At 49.2% G+C, this 26163-nt stretch overlaps 1 protein-coding gene across 2 annotated transcripts; it reads right to left on the bottom strand.

Annotated features, from left to right (window-relative positions):
• Positions 1 to 4740: 4740 nt before the first annotated feature.
• MYD88 (MYD88 innate immune signal transduction adaptor) lies at positions 4741 to 12479 on the bottom strand. Of its 2 annotated transcripts, none has more exons than XM_065744992.1 (5): positions 12111 to 12479; positions 9392 to 9517; positions 7645 to 7825; positions 6725 to 6816; positions 4741 to 4970 (listed from the first exon to the last, which is right to left on the bottom strand). In XM_065744992.1, exons 1-5 carry the CDS (start codon positions 12448 to 12450, stop codon positions 4816 to 4818), a joined length of 894 nt encoding a protein of 297 aa, XP_065601064.1. In that variant the 5' UTR covers positions 12451 to 12479; the 3' UTR covers positions 4741 to 4815. The 2 variants fall into 2 exon arrangements, with proteins under 2 accessions (XP_065601064.1, XP_065601065.1); XM_065744993.1 differs by lacking the exon at positions 4741 to 4970 and adding an exon at positions 5783 to 6209.
• Between the last annotated feature and the right edge of the window lie 13684 nt (positions 12480 to 26163).

The raw sequence follows: 26163 nt of genomic DNA, 5'->3' as shown, positions 1-26163 counted from the left end.
AGCCGTACCAGCAGCTGTCTCCCACCTGTGTCCTCCCTCTACAGCTCTGCTAAGATTCACAGAATCATAGGGGTTGGAAGGAACCTCTGGAGATACCTCATCCAGCCCCCCTGCTAAAGCAGCTCCCTCCAGTACATCACACAGCAAAGCATCCAGGTGGGTGTTGAATATCTCCAGGGGAGGATACTCCACCACCTTTCTGGGCAGTTTGTTCCAGGGCTCTGTCACTCACACAGAGAAAAAGAGGAGCTTGGAAATGCAGCACAGAGCAATTCCACCACCACGACATCAGGGCCACGCGTCTGTCTTGTGCAGAGACTTCCAACAAGCATCTGGTGGCCAATGCAGACTGTGGTCGTTCTGTTTCCAGCCCAGCACCACCAAAACTTGAGGCACTGTGGGACAGAGGCAATGGTGCACAGCTGAAACGGACTCCGCAAGTAGGAGCAGAAAATGCATTGTTTGTAAATGAGACTTTTGAACTGTTTAGCACTTAAATAGGGGTCAATCAATTAAACATTTACAGAGCAGCTCTAGAATGGATACAGCAATATCCGTTTTCCTGAGTGCAGCTTCTTTTACAAAAGGGACAGGTTTGCCAGTCAGGGCTTGGTAGCGATTGTCAAGAAGTTCAAAGTCATCTCAACATCCTGGTGAGTGAGCATCAGCTGAACCAAAAGTAGTTACAGGAAACTATTTGTGCACAGCACACATCTTGTTGTTTAGTAAAGCTCCAACAGGTCTGACAGAGGTTTTTAAACTCTATTAGCATGCTTTCCAATAATATGAACCTTGTGCTGTTTCCCTTTCAATTGCCTTATTAAATTACAGATCCAAGACGATCAAACATTTTCCCCAGCCAATTTCCTGCATGTTTTGTTCCCTATGCTTGTTTTCTACCAGTAGATGTGCCCTTTGGACCAAGCAATGCTTCTATCACAAGAAAGCAACTCTTTTCATGTCTGTGTAACGAAGGCCCAAAGTTGCTCAATCGAGGAGCAATGCTCTATCCATCACCCTCTAACCCTGAAGCTCAGAGAACATTTTGCACAAGTTGCTAAACTTCACCAGGTAAATGCTGCCCTCCAGTAAACGGGGACACGGCACTGACATTCCCACATGGAAGCAACAAGGACTGAAAGAGAAGTTTCTTCTGTGTAAGGTTAACAGAATGAATAATACCCAGTGTTATTATAGCCAAGATATTTTATAGATGATATAAACAGATTATCGTGATGGAAAAGAGACAATCAAAAATAAAGGGAAAAAGGCTCACCCATGTCCTAGGCTCGTGATAGGAAACTCCAAAGGAGTAATCTACAGAAAGAGATCCCTGCCCAGTGCTGGTCAGCCCTTAAATGGGGTCTGGAGAGGTGGAGTGACTCCACCCCTTCCGGTCACACAGGTGCATTGCCTTCACCTGTGCCCCCGTGGCTGACAGTGCTCACCTCAGGTGATCCGTCAGTGGTTCAGGCCCTGATTCAACAGCTCCCATACATTCTGGCTCAAGAGGAATGAGGGATACAAAGAGCTCTCACAGCTGGATGCCCTGAACCCACCTGACCCCACCCAGGCTAAAACCACAACTACTCAACAATATCCAAAGGGCTGAGTGACACAAAGTTGCATCAGAAATAGGGGATTCCAGCCCACCCTGAGCCTCCTGTTCAGCTCTTCCTGCAGCAACTTCAACCTAGAATACATTTGATGATTTCCATATCACTGTGCGTATGCTGGTTCGTAGCAGCCATAGCAAAGGCATTACTTCATAGCTCTGACAGGAAATACCATCCCACAGGAGGCTTAGCATATAGCCTCTCGTGCAGCTTCTCCTTGACCTACAGAAATTCCTTCCAACCAACATTTCTCTGATTCAACGCTCCTTCATCTTTCCCTGTGGTGGGGTCCTGGCCCAACAGCTGCTGCGTTTGTGAGTTATTCCCCTGCCTTGGGCTGACTCCAAGCTGCCTGCCTCAAGAAACGAAGCTGGCAAAGTCCTAAGGAACACCACACAGCACTGTGGATCTCTAGACATGATGAAGAATAGGAGCTCAACACCCAGCAGCCCTGCTTCCCAGGGGCAGGAAGCCGAAGCCCCAGCTCCATCGCTCTGGTGGGAACCAAAGCTGAAGCACCACTGGCACAGCAACCAGCTGCATTCTGCAAAGAGGAACATGTCTGAAATACAACTTCATAGTAATGTTCCTCCTGGCGTGGCTCTATCCCACCTCTCCCTGTTCCACACACTCTCAAAAGCCTCTGCTGGGGGTGTGTGTTTTGGGCAAAACAAGAAAACAAAAAAGAAATGGCCCACGTTACTCCTCACTCATACTTCCTTTTCAGATCTCACTTTTATTCTCCAGCACCCAAGAAAGATATCCAGGCCATGGGGTTTTGCTTCTTTATTATACAGTGTTCTGTCACATACCAAAAGTTTGAAAGCAAAAACACAGAACTGTTGGCTGTTTTCAGAATGGCTACGCATGATGTATGGGATAGAAAGTAATATAAATATATATTTCTATATATAAAAATATATGATTTGGTACGAGAACAATTTCAATGAGGGAAAGAAACAAAATGGATGAAATAAACCCAGCGTGTAACATCATTTAAGTTCTTTTTTAAAGGTGTTCAAAACAAGGGGAGAGAACCACGACCAGTGCTGAAACACACTTACTAGAAGTCACTGCACCAGTCAGGTCTGCCACCAGAACTCTCCAACTTTTAGGTATACTTTCCTTAGAACAGGTTGCAAGAAGCAAAGGAAAATTAAAAAAAGCCCCAGATATTCCTTATATTGGCAGAAGAGGAGGAGAAAGTTCCACACACCCTTTTGTAGAGACATCCAAGTGTCTAATGGCCAACTGAGTTTCTTCTGTGCCCAGTCCAGCACCATGAAACCCAACCTGTGGGACACGGTTAGTGGGCACGGTGGGGATGGGTTTATGTTTGGACTGCATAATCTTAGAGGTGTTCCCAGCCTTGATGATTCGGTAACTCAGTGTCCATGCCTCCATCAGGCAGCCAGGCTTCTCCCCCGGCAGCACGAGCCCCGTGCACAGCCCATTGCCTCCCTCTAGCGTCCGGATCGGAGCTTCCTGCTTTTGTTCTCGCCCCTAATGAGACACTGGATGAGTTCTTTCAGCTCTCAATTCAGGAGGGATCTGGTTCAGTCCTGTGAGCAGTGACCCGTAATTAATGTCGATAGACACTCTGGAGTATGGGAATTCACCAAGCCCCAGGAGTGACGGGGGATCAAGCAGACTCCAGAAACTCTTATATAATTAACATTTAACGATTATGCAAAAGCCCCAAGGCACACAGCTGTCTCCTTCCTGCAGGAGACACCCGAGGGCAAAAGGACATGAAGATCAACAATTCAGAAACTCATCATCAGCTTAACTTCTCTCCTCTCATGTCCGTGGGCTTCTCACTGGAGCCAACAAGACAGAAAGGTACAAATGTCAGCCAGGTACCACAGCAGCAGTTAGAAGAGACTGAAAAACGCAGAGTTTGAGAGTTAAAACACCACTGTGGGCAGAATTCTTGCTCACACATTAATAACTGTGGTGGTTAGTTAAAAGATGCTCTTTCCTGTTAAGGTAACGTTATCTTTTATAATTTATACAGCCCAATCTATAATTCAGGACACTCTTTATTTGGTATTTACTCCTGTGCCCTTGAGGCATCCTAAAAGCTGATGTGCATTGGCAGGCTCTCAAAAGGTCAAACAAGTGATGAATTGGACCCACTCAGGTGTTCCTGTTCAAGCCAATGAGCAAAGCATCTGCACTCTGTGTAGTAAGGACTTCCACGAAAATAAAGATTCCAAGACTGAGATTCTAATAAAGGGAGTCTCTTGTAAACATTTAATCAGGTCTGGGAATGAAGAATGCTGGTATAAGCCATGCCACTTAATCCAATGTCACATGAACACAGACGTGCTGCAAGAGGGTGTCCTTCCTTATAATCCTGGCTTCAATGAGGAAAAAAAAATCACTTATGCCAAATCTGAGGGACTCCTCAGAAGGTGCCAATAATGAGGGACTTACCCTGCAAGGGAATATGGAACAGCTGTTGTGATACAGCTTAAGGATAAAAACATCCACAGAAAACAAAATGAATTCAGTAGTTCTGCATTAGCTACCACTGCAAGGATAACTGCTCTGACCTTGCAGATGTTGCTAAGAACACAGGTACAACCATTAGCAGCTCTGCAGCAGCTTAACAATTTAAACGTGCTTCTGCTCCTTTGCAAAGACTGAAGGAGGCTCAGAACAAGCACGGGCCAGGGGCTGACCACAGCAATTCCTGTGCTGCCCAGCCAGCAGGGGATTTCACTGAAATCTGAAAAAGACACCAACCCTAAATGCTACGACAGCCATTGAAGAGCTTAAAAATAGTAGGACCCCTCTGCTTTAAAAAGCCTGCACTTTGAGGCCTGAAACATTTCGTGTACCGGCATTTTATATTCCCAGGTCTCATTAAACACTTTACAACAGAGCCATCTCGTATCAGTGCCTCAGTCTTTAAGCACGTATTTGCTGTATTTCCAGCAGAATTCCTTGCTTCATCGAGTGCTGGATGCTGTTGCTCACTGACTTGAACAGGAACACCCGCACAGTTGCTCTATTTCCCCTTCCGAGTTAAGAAAAAGTGCTGGAGAAAATTCTTTGCTCCCAGTTGCAGCCTCCAAACACAGACTGAGGCCCCAAGTTCTGCAGTGGTAGGAGATGCTGTAGGAACACCGTGGTCTGAAGGCACAGTCAGGACACGCTGGGAAAAAGAGCACGTGGCTCTCAAAACTTTGCATCACGGCAGCAAGAGAGATTTTGCCAGTCTTGTCCAGAACCACTTCTTGGTGCAAGGATTGGTGTAATCACAAATGGTAATGAACCGTAAGATACTTGGAAACTCGTTCTTCATGCTCTTGCACTTGACTGGAATCAGCCGCTTGAGACGAGCACCTGAAAGACATCACACAGGAGGAGGATGACACACAGCCACACTCACAGCCTGCCCATACTGGCTCCTCTAAGAGACACACACCCCAAGGTGCAGGTTCCCACCCCGCAGAGCAGTTTCTGAACCACAAGCACTCTATTAACAACGTGTCACCCAGCATCAATCAGGGCCCTCTGTGCATCTTGCCTGATCCCAGCAGGGAGTGGTGAAGGCCTAATGAGCAGCAGATAGGAAGAACAAAGCATGGTTTCTTGTTGAATGCAAACAGGAGCATTCAGTCCTGAGCACTTCCAGATGGACTTGAGAGACTAAACTTCTTCGAGACGGTTATCTCCAGTTCTTCTGCTTCAGACCCTGAAGCAGATATGCTGCTGCGTGTGCCCACATGGATACAAGGGGCAGCAAGGAATCACTGGTACCAGGAACTGCTTTTGGTGAGGCACTGCTGTCCCTGTGATCACTACAGCCTGAAGCAGCAGCTGTCCTAGAGAGAAACCCCTCCCCATCCAACTCTCCATAAAGGCACCTGCTACAGCTGAAGTCTGCCCAGCACAATGATGCTGTGGCCTGGATGAGGCAAGTACAAGGTTTCCTAACAGGTGCTTAAGTAACCCGAGGAGCTTGCACAACTTGCCTCCAAACCCTTCTGGGTGTGGCAGTGTGAGTTACCTTACATGACCAAGTAACTTAGTTCTGCAAGCCTGTTCTTAACACATGATTTTACTGCTTAGAGCTCACGTCATTGCACAGGGACATGCATTTCTGGCCTAACCAAAGGAACACTGCAAAAAAAAAAAAAACTTATGGAGAACAAAAAGGTCTTCACTACAAATTCTTGTGATGAGGGGCTGATGCAGCGTGCTAGGGATGCTCATGGGATGAATGCCAAGATACAAAATCTTGTCAAGGAAGATGCAGCTAATTCCTCTCTGTACCACTGGTTTAACCTCTGGCAAGTCAATTATAACACCACGTCAAATATCTCATCTTGAAAAGATACTGGATATGCAGGTGTTCCCATGGGTCTCAACATATCCTCTGCAGTGTTAAGCTGTGCTGCATTTACTCCCTATATACACATACAAGTGTAGGCTAGCTGTCAGTTAGAGATGCAATCTGAACAGACTTGATGAAAATAAATGGATGTTTTCTTCAGTACAGAAAGAATATGGAACACATTTTTTCCTTCAAGTTGAAAATTCCTTCTATTTTTCGTTTGCCCACCCGTGATGCTCCAGGATCTCTGCAGGAAGGTGCATGCTCATTAACTGAAATTACCCAGCATTTACTCACACTGTACTTACTGCAACACTTTCCCCAACAGCAGCAACTTCCCTGCATGACTCTTGAGGCATTTCAGAAGTTCCCCAACCTGCATGCAGCTCCCACAGCTCTGAAGCAGGCAGTTAACCCACTTGGCAGCTGCAGCACCCAAACTTCTCGCTCACACACAGGTCAGCAGCAGGGCAAGGAACCAAGTCCAGGTCCTTGCCTGCATGACAAAATATATAAAACCACTGTTAGTTTTAATGGCTGCTTCTAATAGAGATAAATTTCTGTTTGCTCACTGAAGGGCATTAGACCCAGGGCTATCCCTGTGCCTGGGTGGACTTTTAAACACAGGTCAGTGGAAAGAACCTACCTCTGAAACTGGGTTCTGGTTCAGCAGCTATCTATCACTTATTTTCTCCTTTCTCACACGTAAGGGTTATGACATTGACAAGCAATATTAAATAGAGTGTTGGTGAGATCTTACCTGGGGAGAGACTAAGAGCAAATTTGGTCTGAAAATCACATTCGTCGCTTTCCAGGTAATCATCTGAAATGACGACCACCATCCTCCGACACCTTAAGAGGAAGCAGTCAGGGGAGAAAGAAAGAAGATGTCAATGGAGATGCCTCTCATTCTCACCTGTAAAAAACAGGTATTCCTCCACATTACTCTGATACAAAAATGAACCCCTTAGTTGTGGCTGAGAATGAATTAACTACAGGGTAAAGACTACTGACAGAGACCAGGCTACACACAGAAACCCCATTATGGATACACACTCAGATACTACAAGATGAAGAGCAAAGATTTCACTGTCCATGGAATCTCTATTTGATGCTCTGTTTATCTATTACAAAAACTGCCATCTAAATTGCCTGCTCAAACACCTCTCTGGGGATTTCTCATGGAGCCTCAACTTCTCAGGACTGTGAGAGCAAAAGAGTTGTGTGGGGCAGCAGTACTTCCCCTCTTCGTGCTGTAAAGGACCTTCTCTATGTAAGTATCTATCTAGGAAGCTGCTTTTATGTCACACATCTGCCCAGTGTCCCTGAATCCCACAGGGGTTTGAAGGATCCCTGAAAACCAGTGCTGTTCCCTCAAATCCTACACAGTGAGGTGGAGCTAACTCCAAAATACAGTTTGGAGCTGAATTCATTTAAAGACCCCCTTTAGAGATGAAAAGGAACCAAGAGTAAGTGGCATCACTACTGCAGCATCTTCCCTGTGAGCTATGAAGCTAGATGTTTAGCAACACACGAGTCTTTGTTCTTGAACCAAGCGTATAAAACAAACCCCATAAAGACATTCTCACAGATTCCTCCTGCCCCACTGGCACCACGCTGCAGACATAGAGTGAGCAGTGTCCCACTACACCGAGCTGCCCTGAGCCACGGTTCACTCACCGTTTTTCTATGAGTTCTCCACTGATGGACCACACACATGTTCCTGGCAAGACGTCCCGATCAAATACACACAGCTTCAGTTTGAACTCTGTTTGCTCCAGCTCTCTGATCATCTCCTGGACAAACTGAAGGTCTTTCTGACAGTAGCAGATGAAAGCGTCGAACATCTCTGTTCCGTGCCCTGAAACCATTAAAAATGGAGCTGTCAGCTTCTCCTATAAATGAACTCCTGGAGTGAACACAGTCTTTGACAGACAAGCTCTGTGCCAAGCTTGGTGAGGTAACAGCACTTTATCAGACCAGCTACCCTTCAGCCCTGACTCTTGTCCGGAACAGGACTGGCAGGAGGTAATGCACGTGTGCGCCTTCACCATTTTTTTCACACTTCAAGGTATGAGAGTAAAGCCAAGTTTGCTGGCACGGGTTAGGGAAGGGTGGCCAAGATGCAGACAGGCAGAGGCAATAACATCAGCAGAGAGGGAGGGGAGACAGAGCACAGAGGAGCTCGAGGGAGCAGAGTACCCTCGAGGATACAACTTGGAGCCCTCCTGCTCTGCAGTTTCACTGATCCACCTGATCCAAGGTCCTGTTTCTCTAGTGCAGGTCAAAGCACTACAAACTTCATAACCAAAACCTTCCTGCAGGACCACCATCCCATGAGGACGGTGTGGTGTGGGTTAGGCCTAGAAATTCTAAACCCACCACTGCTATGGCCAAAGTGTTAAACTTGGGTACCCGAGGCCACATCCTAAGCCCTGTTTTCCACAGATGTTAATGGCTGCCAGCTCTCATTTATCCAGCACTTGTATCAGTAAAACAGAGCTTCATTTTAAAGGCAAGAAGTTCACACAAAGAACCTTAACGCTGCTGGATGGTTTACCTCTATGTTACTTTATTTCCCTATCAGTGTCACTACATGTATTTTGAAGTTTTCATGCCACCTAAAGCATGCTACTGAAAAACTAGGTCAGGCTCTAAATGTGGCTCTGATGAGAAAAGCAGCAAGCCAGCAGGCAGCTCCAGCCCAAGCAGCAGCCAGTCAAGCAGAAGGGGAACTGTCTGCCAGGTCAACCTGGGGCACAGCACTACCCTGGGTCACGTCAGGCAAAGCTGCATACAGGCACTGCTGTGTCCGTGGGGCTGTGGGCACCTGGCAGGGACACTGATGTCCCCACAAGCAGCAAAGGTGGCTGCCCAAAGTCAGACCAGCCAGAGCAGCTTCTGGAGAAGCGTGCTGACATCTCCATTCTGCAAGGCTGCTGCTCACCCTCTCATTGCAGGATATTCACTCACACACCGTGCACGCACAGGGCTGTGTTTCCTCCCACTCTCCACACCCAGCAATGCTTCCAACCCTGCTTCCTTTTTATTCGAGATTCTTCAGTCTGCACAGCCAAGGCAGCCAGCTCTGAGCTCCTTCCCCTTCACGCTGCACTTTCAGCAGCCTGCAGATGTTTGTTCTGTGAGCCAGGCCAAGCAGAGGGACAGCAGCTGCTTCTGGGACGTCTCCTTCCAGCGGGCTCCACGCCAGGCTCTTCCAGGGTGCAGCATTCCCCAGGGTTGCTTTTCCTTCTCCTCTCGGCCCCAAGGAATAGGCAATGGGAAGAATGAAAACACCCACGGCCTGCCAGCTAAAGCATTCCAGTCGGGGATACGAAAAGTCACAACAGTGAAAGTGAACGGATTTTCCTTTCTCACAGGGCCCTCTACACGAGGCACACCACGGCCATGCCATCGCTGCACTCACCGTATGGATCGTCCCTCGTGGTGATGCCCATCAGCTCTGATGTCTTTGGCACGCTGCTGTCTACTGCTGGGACCTGCAGTGGCTGCTCCTGCTGCCTCCTTCGCAGGTACTTCTTGCAGTCCTCCTCTGCAAAGACACAAGAGCAAGCTGTGAGGGTGCTTCCACTCTGCGGGGCTTCTTAAAAACAGGAATCCCTATTAGACATTAGAGGGTAAAACTCTGCTGGCTTTTTTGGTGTCTGTCTACGGGCTGTTGGTGTGGAGTTGACCCAACGCCTTACTGAACCTCTTGATGCTACATCCACCACCTCCTCCAGCAGGGAGGCAAGTAAAATTCCAGCAAGCCCCTCGAATGGGCTTCCTGTTCTCCAGCAGTTCTCAGAAACCTCTTTAAGTTCAGGCAAAGCAGATGCACACATCACTGTGGGATAACTGAGGGTGCTGTATTGGCTGCTGTGCACTGGGACTGTGATGGACACCGAGCTATTACAAACAGATTTTGTTTCAAAGTGAATGATAAATCCAACAGTGAAGTCTTCAGAGAAGCAAAAAGAAATCCCGCAGGCTCTGCTACTCTGCTATCCGCAGAAGAACTGAAAGTAAAAGGAGATTTGAAACTGGCAATTAAAAGAACGATGAAACTCCTGCCTGTCTGATACTCTGCTTAAGATTTAAACTCGCTAAAATGAAAATGAGTAAGCACCAACCAGAAAGGCACCAGCCAGTCAGAGTTAGGCTGAAGCAGCTGCAGAGGTCGCTGGTACAGCAGCACAGAGCACAGCAAAGCCTGGAAGCACAGACAGGGCTGCAACACGCTCACTATGGTAACTGCTTGATTTTTGATGCATCATAGCATAATCCCACATCTCACATATCCCTACAGGATAAACCTGAGCCCAAAGGTCCAACCTGAAGGAACGACAGACGTCCAGCATCTTGGCGTGGATTAATGCTCAGCAGCAACCAGCCTGATCAGGTGCAGCTTAACAACAGCAAGCAAGAGCCAAAAACAGACGAGCTGTAACGTATACGTAGCCCTGTGGTACTGATGGCCACAAGTGACACTGCACAGGGATGCAGCAGACACCATTTTTTAGCATCCTGAACGTTCAGCAGGGCCACGCAGCAAGAAACGGAGCACGTGATGAAAAAAGAAGGAACTGGTTCTGAAGCAGAAACCACCAACTGAAAGAATCCTTTGGAGCTGCACAGCATCACGTTGTGTTTGTCAGGGACATCCTGAGGACTTCCAAATGATTTAAGATGCCACTGAGGGGGCTGCAGAAGCGTGCCCCAGATCTGCACCTCCTGTAATGGAAGCACAGACCACAGGAACCTCAGTGCTGATGTTCTGATCTCTTAATGGTGCACATGAAGATGCCTTTGGCAATGGGAAATAACACGCACAGGAGTTTATGCAACCGCCTGTTTTCTTTCCTCTGAGGAGCGTATATATCTCTGAAGTCTGCAAGAGCTTGGAGCACTGGCAACAGCTTGCAGGCCCACAATCCTCAGCCAAAAATTACAAGAGATAGATGTGGCCACAGCGGATCAGGCTGGGAGTCCCTCTAGCATCCTGCCCCACCACAGCGGTCAAGAACCAGGGGAGACTGTAAGTATCCAGTAAGCATGCAGCAATATTTTCCCCAAATAATATATCATCTGTTTTTAAAACCTTCTTCAGACCACTTCCAGCACAGGCATTTCCGGAGTCTGAGGCAGTATTTCAGTATGTTTTCCTTCCAAGAATTTATCCTCCTCCTCTTATCAGCGTGACCCACAGCCAGGCTAAACTTGTGACCTCCCTGCAGCTCCAGCTCCTCCTGCTCAGGGTCTGAAAGAGCTCATCCACAGGTCCCTCCCACAGCTGGCAGCTTCTGCTCTTGGTGAGGATCACAAAACACACAGATATCTCTGGTCCTTGCCCAGGTTCCCTACAGAGATGCAGTCCTACACCTTCAGTCCTCGCAGTAACAGGAAATGAGATTGGCTACCTCAGGTAACTCAGGCCTCAGAGCTGCCCCGTTTTGGAAATGCCTGGGCAAGGAAGTTCCCCTTTTGACTGCAGTCCTGAGAGCTGCCTTCCCTCTGAATTCCTATCATCACAAAGAATGCAAAGAGCTTATAAGAAACAAGTTACAAGAACAGCTGTGGGACCTCCACGTTTACTGTTCTGCGCTGACTCCATCTCGGTTTACAAGGAAATTCAATTTCTCTCCTGTTGATCACATTCACAAAGCAGCTCCGGATCTCCGTGCACACATCTCTGATCTTCCTGCAGCACCTCACACACTGTACCACCCGTGCCATCCTCCTCCCAGCCCACCTTGTCAATAAGCATCTTCTGATGTGCAGAAATTCTATCACTGGAGTCCCAGGCACTCCAAGACGGTTAAGATCACCGAATCCATCCCAAACCCATCCCCATCACTGCCCGCTGACCTCGTCCCTCAGTGCCACATCGCCACGGCCGTGGGCCGTCTCCATGGACGGTGACCGCACTCTCCCTGCGCTGCTGTGCCACGGTGCTCCCGCTACTTCCAAGCGGGAACTCTTCCTAACGCCAACCTCGCAGCTTAAGGCCATCACCTCTCACCCCATCTCAGTTCCCTGGGGCGGAATGGGACCCCACCTCCGCACCCCCCCTCCCAGGAGCCGCACAGAGCGCTGAGCTCTCCCCGGCCGCTCCGCCCTCGCTCCGGGACGGCCGTGGCTCTCACCCACGCTGCCGGCCAGCTCCAGCAGGACGTCGTGGCGGCCCAGCTGCCGCAGCAGCTCCAGCAGTTGTCCCACGGTGGCTCCGCCGGGACAGCGGCTCTGCCACTCGTCCAGCAGCGCGGCCGTGGGGTCGGGCAGCGCTTCCAGCCGCCGGATCTCCAGGTAATCGCAGCCCAGCTCCTCCGCCAGCGCCGTCCAGTCGGCGGCGGTCGCCGCCCTCGGGTTGAGGTAGAGGCCGAGGCGGCGCCGCACGCCGTAGTTGAGGGCCACCATGGGCACGGCGTGCAGGTCCGCCGGCTCGGGGCCGGCAGCGGAGCCCGCACCCACGGGCACCGTGGCCATGGCCGCGCCGCTCTCGTAACTTCCCCCGCCGCGTCCCTTTCGCTTCCCGCCTCGCCCCGCCCCCCCCTGAGGGAGGGCCGCCCCAACAACGCGCGCTGCGCCCGGCTGCCATCCAGCGCGGCCCCGAGCAGCCCCGGGGATGGGGTGTTAGAGCGGTGCCAAGGCCTCGCTGCTCTCATTTCCTCCTGACGTCCAATCTAGACGCCCGTCCTCTGGTTTTAATCCGTTACTTGTCGTCCTGTGGTCGCACTCACCGTTAACGGGTTCCTCCCCAGCTTTCCCGTAGGCCCCTTTAAGTACTGGAAACCTTTTTGTAAGACCTCCCTGGAGCCTTCCCCACGCCAAACAACTGCAACTCAGCCAGATCAGCCTCTGATCCGGGCCAATGTTTTGTCCCAGTTTTTCATTTGTGATTGTTTCTTTTAAGCAGCAGCCCCTTAAACTGAGCATCTTCCATCATCAGGAGCTACTCATCTCCTCATCAGATCCTGTCACGCAGCAGTGGGGCCACTGTCACATCACATCACTTGTCTCCTTTTCATGGGATCACCAAGCTTGGGGAAGACCTACAACATCACCCAATCCAACCATCTGCTGGATCTTTTCTCAGTGCGCTCTTCAACCCATTTTCTTACATTAAGCATTCGTAGATTGAATAAAACTTTGGTACTATTCTTTACCAAGGAGGTCCAAAGGGATCCCAAGTGGCAGTTTATTTCCAGCACTAAATAATGGTTTGCCAGTAAGACGTGGGCTTGTATTACGATCAGTCCTGGGGGATTAAGTGGGGAGGTTCTTCCATAGTGTGGCAATGAAAGCCGGAGCTGAAAAGGTCCAAGTCTTGATTAAATGAGGAGCTTTTGGGATTGAAGTTCCATCACCACCTCAAACATGTTAGTTGATCTCCAGAGGTCCCTTCCAGCCCCTACAACTCGGTCATTCAAGCCAGTGCCTCACCATGAAGTTCCTTCACAGAGACTTTTCTCTGACTTGTGATGCATTCTCAATAAAAGAGCAGTCATCCAGGCCCTTCAATAGCATGGCTGGAAGCAGAAGTCTTCTCTTCAGCAAAACTTTCCACTTGTCTCAAAAGAATATAGCCTGAGAACTTTGGTACCACACCCTGGAATTAAAACCTGAAATGGAGATGTTTCTTTCTTCACTGAGCTAAATCTGAGCCTCCAGAAAGTATCTTTACTCAGGAGGATGCATAGGGGAAGGCAAAAATGCTGAAACCCCCTGAAGTATGCAACCTATGGTTACATTCACTTCCTTCTCTTCCTCCTGTACTTACAGAACATTTTCCTTCCTTACCCATCCCCAAGAAAAGCAGCCCAGTCAGCAGATGCAAGTCTGACACGTGCTTGATTTGTCACAGGATCCAGGTCTTCATCTGTTCCCATTCTAAAGGGCAGATCCTCCCAAAAAGCAAACTCCAAGAACCAGTCCCTGCACTTACTTGTCTTGGTACCTCCAGTCTGGATGCACTCAAGCACAGCAGGAAGTCAGCTGGTTTGATTTCCACCTCACTCACAGACTGGGAACTGAGCACCAGCCCTGGCTCCCTTCTGTCCCTCTGAATCAGGTGGGGGTTAGCCCAGTGGAGGCTTTCAGAGATCCCCATGTTGTGGGGCTACCAGGGCTGAGAAGGATGCAATGAAGGATAAGATCTCTCTGCTTAGCCCCACTGACTTAATAGGGCTGATGGGAGAAAGCAGCATTTAAATATGTCATTTCCAAGCAGCTGCTATACCTGATGATATGTACAACCAGAAGGAAGAAAACTTGTCTTTTAGCACATGGTACCCCCAAGCTGTGGTTGGACATAGTCATAGGAGTCCAGGGCTTGTTGGTCTAGACCTCCTCCTAACATTCCAAGTACTCACAGGCCTCTGGCTGATGTGTTTGCTCCGTGCTGGGGCTGTCACAACTGGTCTTGCTCAGAGTTACTACTCCCATCTGGGAGAGAGTGGCACTGCTAGGAGCTCAAGGGGTGTGGATATGTAGGTAGTTGTGGAACCATCAGACAGATGCAGTTACCGAACAGAACCAAAGAGACAGGATTCCTTTGGCAGTGCTCTGTATGTTCCTCTGAGCAAGGTCTCCCTTAATAGGGAAAAATAGGGTGGTGCATTACAGCATCTCGTACCTCCGTCAGTTATCAACCCCTTCTGTTAAACTCTCTACCCAGAATTAGTACCTGAATGCAGAGACACAAAGGCTGGGGCTTCCCTCCCAAGCTCGCTGCAGACAGAGGATGGAGGCAGAGATGTTTTCTGTGCACAGATCACCTGCCTTGCTTAGGACTAGGCAAGATGAAGCCTACTTTTCTTTCCAGTGACTGATTGAAATTAGGATGACTAGCTTAGCTGTACACCTCTGCACTTCACTGGATGAACCTCCCTTCCCCACAAACCTCTCCCATTAGCTATAGTGCTGTGCCCCCTGCTAGCTGCCAACTTTCCAAGCAGGTGCGTGCAAACACGTAGCCCAGTACAGGAACAAATGCAAAGCACTGGGAAAGGGTATTTATGAGCTCCCACCATCTGCAGAGAATCAGGGAAGTCACAGGTTTGGTCCAGCACACCCTGAGGTGCCAGGTGAGCCGTACCTCTTTCTCTTTGCTCACTTCTGAGTTCTTCAAGAAGATGCTCTGTGCTCAAGGAAATGGGTGTGTGATAGTGATGGGATGTGGCTGTTACCCGGAAGAAATGCTGATGAAACACAGAACACACGGACCCATGATGTGCAGGGAGGGTGCACACAGCACCGGCCTCTCTGGGGACTGCAGCAGACTGAAGACATCAGATCTCCCCATACAATGACAAGAAACCAGCCTGACTGCTGGCAAAAGGATTAAACTGCTGTTTCAAAGGCAGCATCCACACAGCAGCTTGATCTCTGGTCCCTGGAACTATCTGCTTTGCTGCACTGTTCACTGTAAGGCAGGCAAGGAGGACTTACACTGCCATTATAATCCAGACCTTGTTTAATCATGTTAAATTTCCTGTTCTTTCGGTGGTTGTCAATACCAGTGCTGTATAACCAGGTGCTGTAATTGCTGCAAGCATCACAGTCCACCTTGAGAACAAGAGAAGAAAACAGTAAGATGAGCTGGGTTGGTCCTTGGTGAAGCTCTCCCCACATCCACCCCTTCCTCAAGGGGAGAAGTCCTCGCATGGGGCACTGAGAGCTCTCCCACGTAGGCACAGCAGTGTGGTGCTCACAAGGACGGGCACAGCTGTGTTGTACAGCCCGGATCAGCTTCCCAAGCTACTTCACTTGGTGTTCCTTAGGTCAGTGAGATAAGTCCAATCCAAGCCTCTCAGTTTCCTTTCCTTAAAAAACAACAACAATCCTTCTGCTATCATCTAGCAGACTTCATCACACTCAGCCCCTTCAAGCACTCACACTCCAAAATCAGTAGCCCAATACACTTCAAATGCTATAGAGAATTCTTCCTGCCTGGTTACCCCAGAGACCACAGACTAGCAGATCCTAACGGACAGGTTGGAGAAAAGTCATAGAGGGAAAGGAGTGACCAGGAGATGCAACCAATACAAAGTCAGCAGTTGTTTCCCTCCTGTACATGATCTTCATTGGGCAAAAGCTCACAGGAGCCTGGCAGAGGGAGGTGCTTTATTATGGGGAACACTGCAGCTCCCATGACACACTCAATGGACTGCACGTGGGCAAATCATTCTACACCTAAAAAAATACAAAGCTCTTAAAAATGCTTGGGTAAGATGGAGAAAGGGTCTGGAAACAGAGATAACAGCACGACGTAGTCCTGTGTGGGTGTTCCTCAGCTGCAGAGTGGCTTAGATCCAACAGCAGCATTCCAGTTGTAGGTCAGTCCAGACCTATCTTGGGAGGGGTGTGGCAGTGATAGCAAACAGGGCGTGGGACCTCTGTGTGTTCCTAGGAGAGGTGCCTGCGTTGTGAAAGCACAGTGCTGGCAGCAGGACGTTGGCAGACACATCATGAAGCAGGTTCAGTGCTCTTCTCTCTTCACTGCAGCAGCATGCAGACCTCAAAGCGACGTTTCCAAAATCTCAGCTGCTCCTCAACATGAGGAGCTCACCACTCCCAGATGGCAGAAGGTACAAGGCCATGGCTGCCACAAGATCCATTCCCATTTCTGTGCAGATTCAGTTGGCCAATATCCAGCTGTGCTCACTGTGCCCCAGATGTCACCTGACCAGCAGCACTTCCACCAGCCAGCAAGATGAGGATGGGCAGGTAAACCAGCAAGACAAGTGTGTGGGAGGTGAGGGCAAATCCAAGGGGGATTGGAGCACACAGGCTCGTTTCCCCCTCAGCCTCACCTTGCTCTTCTGACTGACTCTCCTTTTCCTCAGGGCCTGACCCTATGAATTAAATCATAGCTGAGATATTCTCTGCTCAGGGCACCAGCAGTGTCTGTCCTTTTCCTTGGCTTCAGTGAGTTGCAGAGAGCTCGCTTCAGCCTCCCTGCCCACCTTGTGCGAATGACAAACACTCTCTTCTTCAAAGGCACATGCCAACACTCTGTGGACATCTGGTGAAAGTACCTGTATGGGAACTGTTGAATCACAGCCTGAACCACTGATGGATCACCTGAGGTGAGCACTGGGTCAGCCATGGGAGCACAGGTGAAGGCAATGCACCTGTGTGACCAGAAGGGCAGGAGCCTGGCTCCACCTCTCCTACACCCCATTTGAGGGCTGACCACCACCGGGGAAGGTTCTCTTTCTGGAGATTGCTCCTCTGGAGTTTCCAATCATGAGCCTAGGACATGGGTGAGCATTGTCTCTTTTCCATTTCAATAATCTTTACAATTACACCATCTATAAAATATCTCAGCTAACAGTGCCATTTGGTGTTATTCATTTTGTTAACTTCACACCTTACAGTACCAGAAATGGAAAAATGCATTGGTTTCCCTTTCAGTTGGCAAGCAAACACAATTTAAGTTCTGTGCTAGCCTCCACCACTCTCTATGTGTATCTCCTCCACCAATGACTTCCTGGAGATCCCACCAGTTGAAAGAAAAAGCTCTCCAGCAACATATGAGCATGACACAAGCTGACAGGAAGAGACAGAATGACACAAGGATTAGCCCGTGCCAGGCTAATTTACACTTTAGGGCTTTCCAAATCGAGTGTCAAATCCAGCAAGGCTGCTAGCATTTATGCCTGTATGAATAAAGGTAAGGAAGCCAGGGAGCATCTTTACAGTGTGAAATCTTCCAGATCTCCATGTAAGGAATGGGACCTACAGTCTTCCATGACCCCTCAAATCTGGCTGTAGAACTTCCACGCAAGGAAGGCAAGGCTGCCTGTCTGACAGAGCAATGCCTTGGTTTCTGACTCCCAGCTCTTAATCACTGCTAGCTTTGAGTAAGAACTTTGTCTTGACAGCACTCAGGCTGGTCTCTATGGCATGAAATCACCTCTGGAACCACAGCACACAGATGCCATCAAAAGCCAGGCACTACGAACCATTCCAAAGAGCCCTCCTGACTCACTCTGCATATCCTGCACACATAGATATGTTTGCAGATCTGCGTGTGCACCTTTCTTCTGGACAGCCAATATGTGTCACACAAGGCACTCAAACTAGAGGAGCTGGATCAACACTGACACGCAGCCCCTGCTGGGCAATTCCCTGCTATGGAGCATCTGCTGTCTCACACAGTCCACCAAATCTGCAGAGTAAATATACCAAAGGAAAGGTTTCCCACTCTGGATTCTAGCTAGCATATGAAAGACAGAGCTGATAATCTTCTGAAAGTCTCCTGTGTCACGTGCTGGGCTTTCTTGCTGCTATCTGTAAAGCATTCCTGCACAGAGCTACTAACACTGCTTTTTAAAGGATGCTGGACGAGTGCTGGTCAGCCTGCGTCCACCTTCCTGGAAAGAAACTTCTGGGGCCAAGACTGAGGGAGCAGCCCAGCTATTAAGTGGGGCTGTGGCTGCTGATTGGCATATGGGAAACTGGTGCTGCAGTTGGCAGGGAGGGCTGTGACTCACTAGGAGGATGCCTCCAGCCTGGGTGGAGCTGCCTGGAAGCTGAGCCAGCTTTTGTCCATGCTAGGCTGTTCTCGATTGACTTCCCTGTCCAGAGTGATCCATGCAAAATGTGCCAGTGCTGGCTTCAGTGGCCAGAACACATTTATTTTTTTACGTTCTGTTTCAGGGCTGTCCTCCTTCCCAGCCTCTGGAGTGAGCAGATTTCAGACTTCAGGGCCACAGATTGAAAGTAGTCCCACCACAAGGAATTCAAACAGGACCCTAAAACACAAGGCCAGCCCGGTACAATGACTGATTTAGGGTTTTGTTTCCATGGCACCCCCCAACACTGTAAGGTCTGTTTACAAAGAGCATTTTCACACTCCCATCATCCCAACTCCTGCCCTGAGCTCGCACACAGATGACCACAGTGAGAGCAAACTTTGCATGAATCACTTGCAGAGCTTTTCTCACCTGTAGTGCAAGGGCAGAACGTCAGGAAGCCTCCTCCTGATCCCTCCTCACCGGGATATAATTCCACAAAGAGCAGAGTGAGGACCTGACTGAGCTTCATGCTTCTGCAGGAGCCATCACGTCAGCACGATCCTGGGAGCAACCACCTTAGTGAGGGACTTCCAGGTACCTTACAAAAGTGGGTGTGCAGTGGTCTACTTCACGAGATCAAGTGTTAATTCTGCAGAAAAGAAACAGTTTTATATAAAAGCTTTTTATATTAAAGCCCTTCTTGTATAATGCTGGCACCTCAGCTGCACACCTGCTTCAGCTCTGGGAAATGGGAAGCACTGTGTTCCAGCTTACAAGACCTGCCTCAAGGTCCTGACCACAACAGAGGACACTGCCCCAACGTGCTAAAAAAGCAATGTTGAGGTTCTGTGAGATCCTCCAGTGCAGCCACTGAGACCTGTGCTTTACTGTGCAGTTGACTCTAGTGCCTGGGACCTCAGCAGCTTCATTTTTACAATGATTTATCACTTTAAAATATTTAGATCACCACGATACCCCAGCTACAGGCAGCTGGAAAAACACGAGTGTTGTCCTCTCTGGAAACCTCCTTTCCTCTTAATTCATTTTGAAGAAGGAAAAAATGACAGTCACGCACGTAAACAGCCAAGAGGTCAATATTCATAAAAAGGTTTGGGTTGGAAGGGACCTTTAAGATCACCCATTTCCAACCCCTTGCTGCAGGCAGGGACACCTCCCTCTAGACCAGGTTGCTCACAGCTCTATCCAACCTGGCCTGGGATGTTTCCAGGGAGGGGGCACTCACGACCTCACTGGCACACCCACAGTACCCAGTTCACTGCCATCACTGTGATCTATCTCCTCCCAAACTGCCCCCCCACATACTGCTACAAAAGGGGATTCCTACATCAGTTCTTTACCTGTGCCAAAGCTCCAGTTCACTGTCTGGATGCACGAGCAAGCTCAAGGCCTTCCCAGAGGCAGCTTCACTGACCCCAGCTGTTCCCCAGCAGTGCAGAATCCTTCAGTACAACCTGCAAGCAAGCATACGGCCAGTAGAGGAGTGAAGAAGAGCACACATCACAAGGCTGGATGCAGTCAGCCCACTTCCAGATCCTCTCTTCCCCTTTTCTATGGCGCTGTGGTCATGGTCAGATAGGTACGAGATGCTGAGTGGTCAGGGGGAAGCCATGCTCATATCACAGGCAGGAGAAACCTGGCTTTTATTTGCAAATCCTTCTTCTTCCTTCTCATCTAGCTCACTGTAACGGTACAGAGAGGGATGGTGCTGATTTCCAGAGATCAGCCTTACAAATTACAATCCACAATTTCCCCACAATAGTAGTGACAGCTAACATTAATAACCTTTACTTATAAAGTGCCTAAAGCCTCTGGATGTCAGAGGCAGACTAATAGGTCTGCAGTGCGCCCCAGAGGAGCCAGGCAGCAAGCACAGGAAAACAAGCATCAATTAAGAAGAAAGTTAACAAATCACTCTCTGTTACACGCGAGATAGCAGTTTCCTTTTCAGAGCAAGCAGGCACAGTGATGGTGCAGGGTCACACCAGCATGTGCTCTGATTTGCTGCTCTCTTTCATACTTCTGTATTTGGCTGTAGATGTATCAAGGTGAAACGCAGCCCAGCACCAGCCTGAAAGCAGAAGGAAGATGTCTTGAACGCAGCTCAGGACTGACAGACAGCAGCACGTCCCAAGGAGGGAGGCAAAGGGCAGCGCTGCTCAGTTTGCAGTTATGCCATTGACTCCCCAGACAGCTTGAGTTGAGTTGTAGGACACTTCTGCAACTGTGCCTGAAAATGAGAGTGAAAATCTTCCCCTTCAGTGTATGACTGTTACAGGAATCCCAAAGCTACGCAGATAAATCCTTTTAGAAAAGCTTGACAACTTCTGCCTGAAAGACTCAGATAAACCTTAGTGCAGTGATGACAAACCCAGAAATGGATCTCAAATGTGAACCTCTATATCATCTGCTGTTCCTCAGCCCTCTTTCTACTACAAACCTATTTACCACGCGCCCAGGGCTCTCATTTGAGGAACCACAGCAGTCAGGTGGCTTGCTGAAAATCCCATGCAGGGCAGGAAAACCGGGAATCAAACCCTGTGCTACCATTTGTACTCAGTGGGCTCCCTCTGTTTGTTCCCAGTTGGTGCTGTGCAGGAGCTTGTAGACTTAACTCCGAAGCAAAAGGAACTTCTCTGCTCCCGAGACCCACCAGGTGGAGCCATCTATGCAACCACTGAAGCCCGAGGCTGGCTGCCAACAAGGAAACCTGACCTGGAAAATTCGTTCACGTCGCAATTCCGCTGGGAAAAATGCTCCACGTGTTCTCAGTGTTAGGCTGAACTGAGTTCTGCTGCTACAGCTTCAGTCTTTGGTTTACTCTGCCCCTTCCAGCATGAGAGACTAAGATCTCTAATTAGAAGCCATAATGTTTGTGCAAATATGAGGCCTTTTTGCAGTAGGAATAGTTCTTTTCACCCCCACAAATGAATGGAATGGCAGCGAGGTTCTCCTGCAGCCACATCAAGGCATGAAGCCATGCTTCTCCCCTGGCTGCTCTCAGCCCCCCCAGAACAGCACAAAGCTGTTGCTTGAGTGACCCCTTCCTCTTGGTACACCCTGAGTCTCCTTGTAAGGCACAAACAAAAGATGTTCATATTTTACACGCAGCCTGCTACGGTGTTTTTCTTTCAGCCCGGATTCAGTGCAGTCCAGCAGGGCTGGGCTGCCTGAATAGATGACAGAGCTGCCAATTAATTAATTAGTCCAGCTATTAGTCCAGTAGAGCTCCAGAAGTGTGTCACAAGCTATGCCCCCTCCACTTCAACCTGTAACACAGTTCTTTCTGTAAGTGCTGTGAAAGTAACCGAGCTGCCCCCTGCCCATACCCACCCGTGTGGGGATCAATAAGCCATTGACAAGCAGCAGCTGTGGCCACAGGTTGTGCAAATTACGGCAGTTTCTAAAGCAGGAAAAGGTTCAAAAACAGCCAGGATGCACAGCTCAAGTGCAGACAGTGTCAGCTTCACCCACCAAAGTGAGGGAGCAAGAAGTAGCTGTAATTGTTTGGCCGTGACATCTTACTGTTTACAGCTGTGGGCAGCAGCTTGGTTCACTTGTTCCTCACTCCAGCTGTGGTTGCATTTGCAGCTCGTCAGGCTACTTTTCAGTGCTGCAAAATGGAGGAACTTAATTGCTGCTGACGTGGGAAGGGAGAGTAAGAAGGACAAATCAAGGTAAAGAAACTAAAAAATGGTCCCAATTCCCTAATACTGATGGAAACAAAACAAAACAAAAAAAAGACACTCATGAGGGATGGTTGCTAAACTGGGTTCACAGAATCACAGAGCTGTAGGGGTTGGAAGGGACCTCCAGAGATCATCAAGTCCATCCCCCCTGCCAAAGCAGCTCCCCAGACCAGGTTGCACAGGTAGCAGTCCAGGCCCAAAGTGTTTGGTTTACGTTTCCAGTTCCTGGATGACTTCTTTTTGATTTTGAGTGTCACACTGTAAAGTTGAAATAATGCTAACTCTGTTGTAAAAGTGCTACATGGGAGCTGAGGAAATATTATTAGGAAGTGAAATTGCAGCTTCACTCACTTGCACAGCTGTACGTACAAGGGGGAGGATGCAGGCAAAGGAATGTATGAGTTACTGTGTCCCCGAATTAATACTGCAATCTTATTAAGGCCCAGGAAGGCTGTTTGTGGATCAGTCCCAGGACCTGCCACAGAAGACGCTAGCAGCTTGTTATAAAGCAAGATTAATGCATGGAATGCATCTCAACAGCTTAAAATTGAGGGATGTTCTGCAGTAGGGATGTCTACTTTGGGGAAATCAAAGACTTTGCCTGAGTATTCCTTTGAAAAAGGGGCCACACCAGACATATTCAAAATTAAGAGGATTAAAAGGATGTTTTCTACCCAGCTGTGGGGCTTGCCAGCTCAGCTGCTCCACACAGGGAACGTACCTTCCTTTCCTGTATGAATGAACAGGGGCTCAGCTGCAGTTCTGAAGGGCAACCACTGCCTTGGGAAGCCTGCACCTTTTGTTTCTCAGTAAGACACTTCTCTAAATAGGATTTCATGGGAGCAGCTGCCAAATTAAGTTTTCTTACCCTTCTGTCCCAAATCCTTCATTGTAGGGATACACCCTTCTTCCACCCCCAGAGCCAGATCTGCTCACTGCAGTTCTGGCAGCACCTTTGCCTCATGTTCCACTGCCTTCCAGAAATTGGTGTAGACATCAGGCTGAATGCCATGCAGAGAGCTGGATGGAGTCCACACGCTGTCATGGGCACCTGCATTTAACCAGATGGGGTCATGGAACAGTCCAGAACAAGCTCAATGCCACAAGGCTATGGGCACTGCAGACAGAACTTCACCCATCAGTAGTGCTGATGCTAAAATATGGAGGAGGTGGATGCAAGGACAGCCCAAAGAGCCACAACAGCAACCAAACACGCTGGAATATGTCAGGGCCTCACAGCTCACTCAGTGAAAAATTTCCCCTATATCTAATCTAAATTTCCCCTCTTTTAGTTTAAATCCATTCCTCCTTGTCCTATCACCGTGTAAAAAGTTGATCACCCTCCTGCTTAGAAGCTCCCTTCAAGTACTGGAAGGCCACAGTGGGATATCCCCAGACCCTTCTCTTCTCTGAGCTAACCAAGCCCAGCTTCCTCCCCTGACTTCATAGCAGAGGTGTTTCAGCCCTCTGAGCATCTTTGCGGCCTCCTCTGAACCCACTCCAGCACCTTCACATCTTTCTCTGTGCTGGACACAGAGCTGCAGGTGGGGGCCTCCCAAGGGCAGAGGGATAACCTCATGTGTAGGTGACCAAGGTCCAAGTGCCTGAGGTCTGACAGCAGGGAGTACAGGTTTGAGTGAGTCCTGACATTGATGTTTTCAGACCCAGACTCTGCTAATACAGAATTGATGTACTTATTCATGTGTACGCTTAGCAGACTCTGCATCAAACCACATTTTGAGCTCAGTGAAAATAGATCAGTGACATGCCACCCATGCCAGCAACTGGGGACCGGAGTTCTGCTTCAGTCTTCAACCTCCTGATGGGGAACTGACCAGATGTGTGTGCTGTCAGCTCAGCGTTGGCCTTTTCCACACTCAGTACGAAGTTCCTCCTGGCAGCTTGCTCCCTGCTCACCAAGGAGCCAGGAGAGGGCTGGCCTCAGACAAGAGAGGCTCTGAACATTCAGGGCCTGCATCATTGTTTGGTTGTGGAAGAAACCTTGCTATTTTTACCTTTTAACGCTGTCACTCAATTGTTTCCCTTACTTCTTCGTGGAAAGCCACAACACCAACACAGCCCAACAAAGTGATTAGATCACATACCATGTCTCCCAGCTTCCCCTTTCTCACAGCCAGGGTGCTGCAAACACACAAGTTTGGCCTGAATTAGGTTTGATGTTGTTACGTGTGTATATAGGAGCCCCAGGACTCGGCCTAAAGGCACCCATACACTTGTTCCCTATGGAGCAGCCTGTGGTGGCAGGCAGGATTTGACCAGCCCATGTATTTTAGCTGAACGCAGTTTGTAAGCCACTGAGGCAGACTTTGTCTTGCCATTTCTGCCACCTTAGAAAGGACGACCAGGCAGAAAGCCAGGCTGTTACCTAAGGGTCAGTCTGTCAGATCTGCCCAGCCCCACACATGCAGGCTGAGATTCCAGAACAGACTCCCCTTTCCATCTCCTTCACAGGCCGTGGTGGTTTGTGGGCAGACCCTGCTCCACTTTCATGTGGGATCGTTCAGAGGAATTCTTTCCTTGTGTTACTAACAGAGTCCACAAAACTTCTTTCCTACCTCAAAGCCCCACAGACTGCCCAGCTGTGTACCCAGGACAGCAGACCAAAGGAGAGTCTGCGGTGAGAAAGTTGGCCAGGGGTGGGTGCAGAGCCCTGCAGGAAGCCTGATGTGTGACTGTCACACACAGCAACTGCTGTGCAGTGTCACCGAGGTCTGTGCTGGGGAAGTGTAAACCATGACTAAAAACTTCCTTCAGAGATGGGCTACGGAGGGCAGGAGCCGGGGGTGTTGTGGGAGGAGCTGTTGTCCTTACATCGCTTTAAAGACTGGAGACCAGGGAGACACGGGGTGCACTACAGTGAGAGGAGATGTCTGTGTAATGGCTGCGGGAGTGAGGCACATGTCCTTGGAGTGTCTCTTCAAAACCATATATCTCAGTGCTCATGGCTGTCATGCCTCTATGTTATCTAAGTTCAAGAGAGCAAAACCAGAACAGCACACAGCCTGGATGGCTCCTGGTCCCTCGTGGGTGCAGCAGCACCTTATCCAACAGCTCAGTGAGCAGCCAACACTGGGCCTTACTACAGCTAAAGGGAAGGTTGTTGCTCTGGTACAGGCCATCATCAGAGCTCTGACTGACATTTGATTCGCAATAGATAGGTGTGGAAAGAGGAAACTGAAAACAGACATGATTTATGCATGTCCAGAGAAGGACAGCGGAGCTGTGAGGGGTCTGGAGCACAGATTTGATGGGGAGCAGCTGAGGGAGCTGGGCTGGTTCAGTCTGGAGAAGAGGAGGCTCAAGGGAGACTTTATTGCTCTCTACAACTGCCTGTGTGGAGGTGATGGCGAAGTGGGGATTGTCCTCTGCTCCCAGGTAACAGCAATTGAACGGGAGGTGATGGCCCCAGTTGTGCCAGGGGAGGTTCAGGTTTGATATTAGGAAAACCTTCTCTGAAAGTGTGGCAGTGCAGTGGCACAGGCTGCCCAGGGAGGTGGTGGGGTCACCATCCCTGGAGGTGTTCAAGAAAAGTGGCACGCAGGAAGATGGCTAGTGGGCATGCTGGGGATGAGTTGGGGTTGGACTAGATGATTGTGGTGGTCTTTTCCAATCTTAATGACTCTGTGATTCCCAACACTGATGGCAGCAACCAAAGTGAAAAAGCTTGCCTCATCCTATAGTTTCCAGCATTCGATGTTGGATACCAGTGGTCACACATCCCTTACTCAGTCTGGATTACTCACTGAACTGTCCCTTGGGGTCTTTCTTGCATTCAAGTGCTCGTATAATACGAGGAAATGTAAAAAGAAATACCCTGCATGGCTCCCTGGCGGAGGTCTCCAGCCATATCCTCCCCTTGTCTAAGCCCTTCAGGGGTGGGAAGAGGATGGAGAAGGGGCTAACATGATGACAGGACATTCAGGTTTATGAGAGCAGATTGCTTCATT

The sequence above is a fragment of the Cyrtonyx montezumae genome, unplaced genomic scaffold (genome assembly GCF_038088225.1).
Source record: "Cyrtonyx montezumae isolate F1298 unplaced genomic scaffold, pur_monq_1.0 scaffold_32, whole genome shotgun sequence".
Classification (NCBI taxonomy): Eukaryota; Metazoa; Chordata; class Aves; order Galliformes; family Odontophoridae; genus Cyrtonyx; species Cyrtonyx montezumae.
This window is presented reverse-complemented; position numbering and strand designations above follow the sequence as displayed.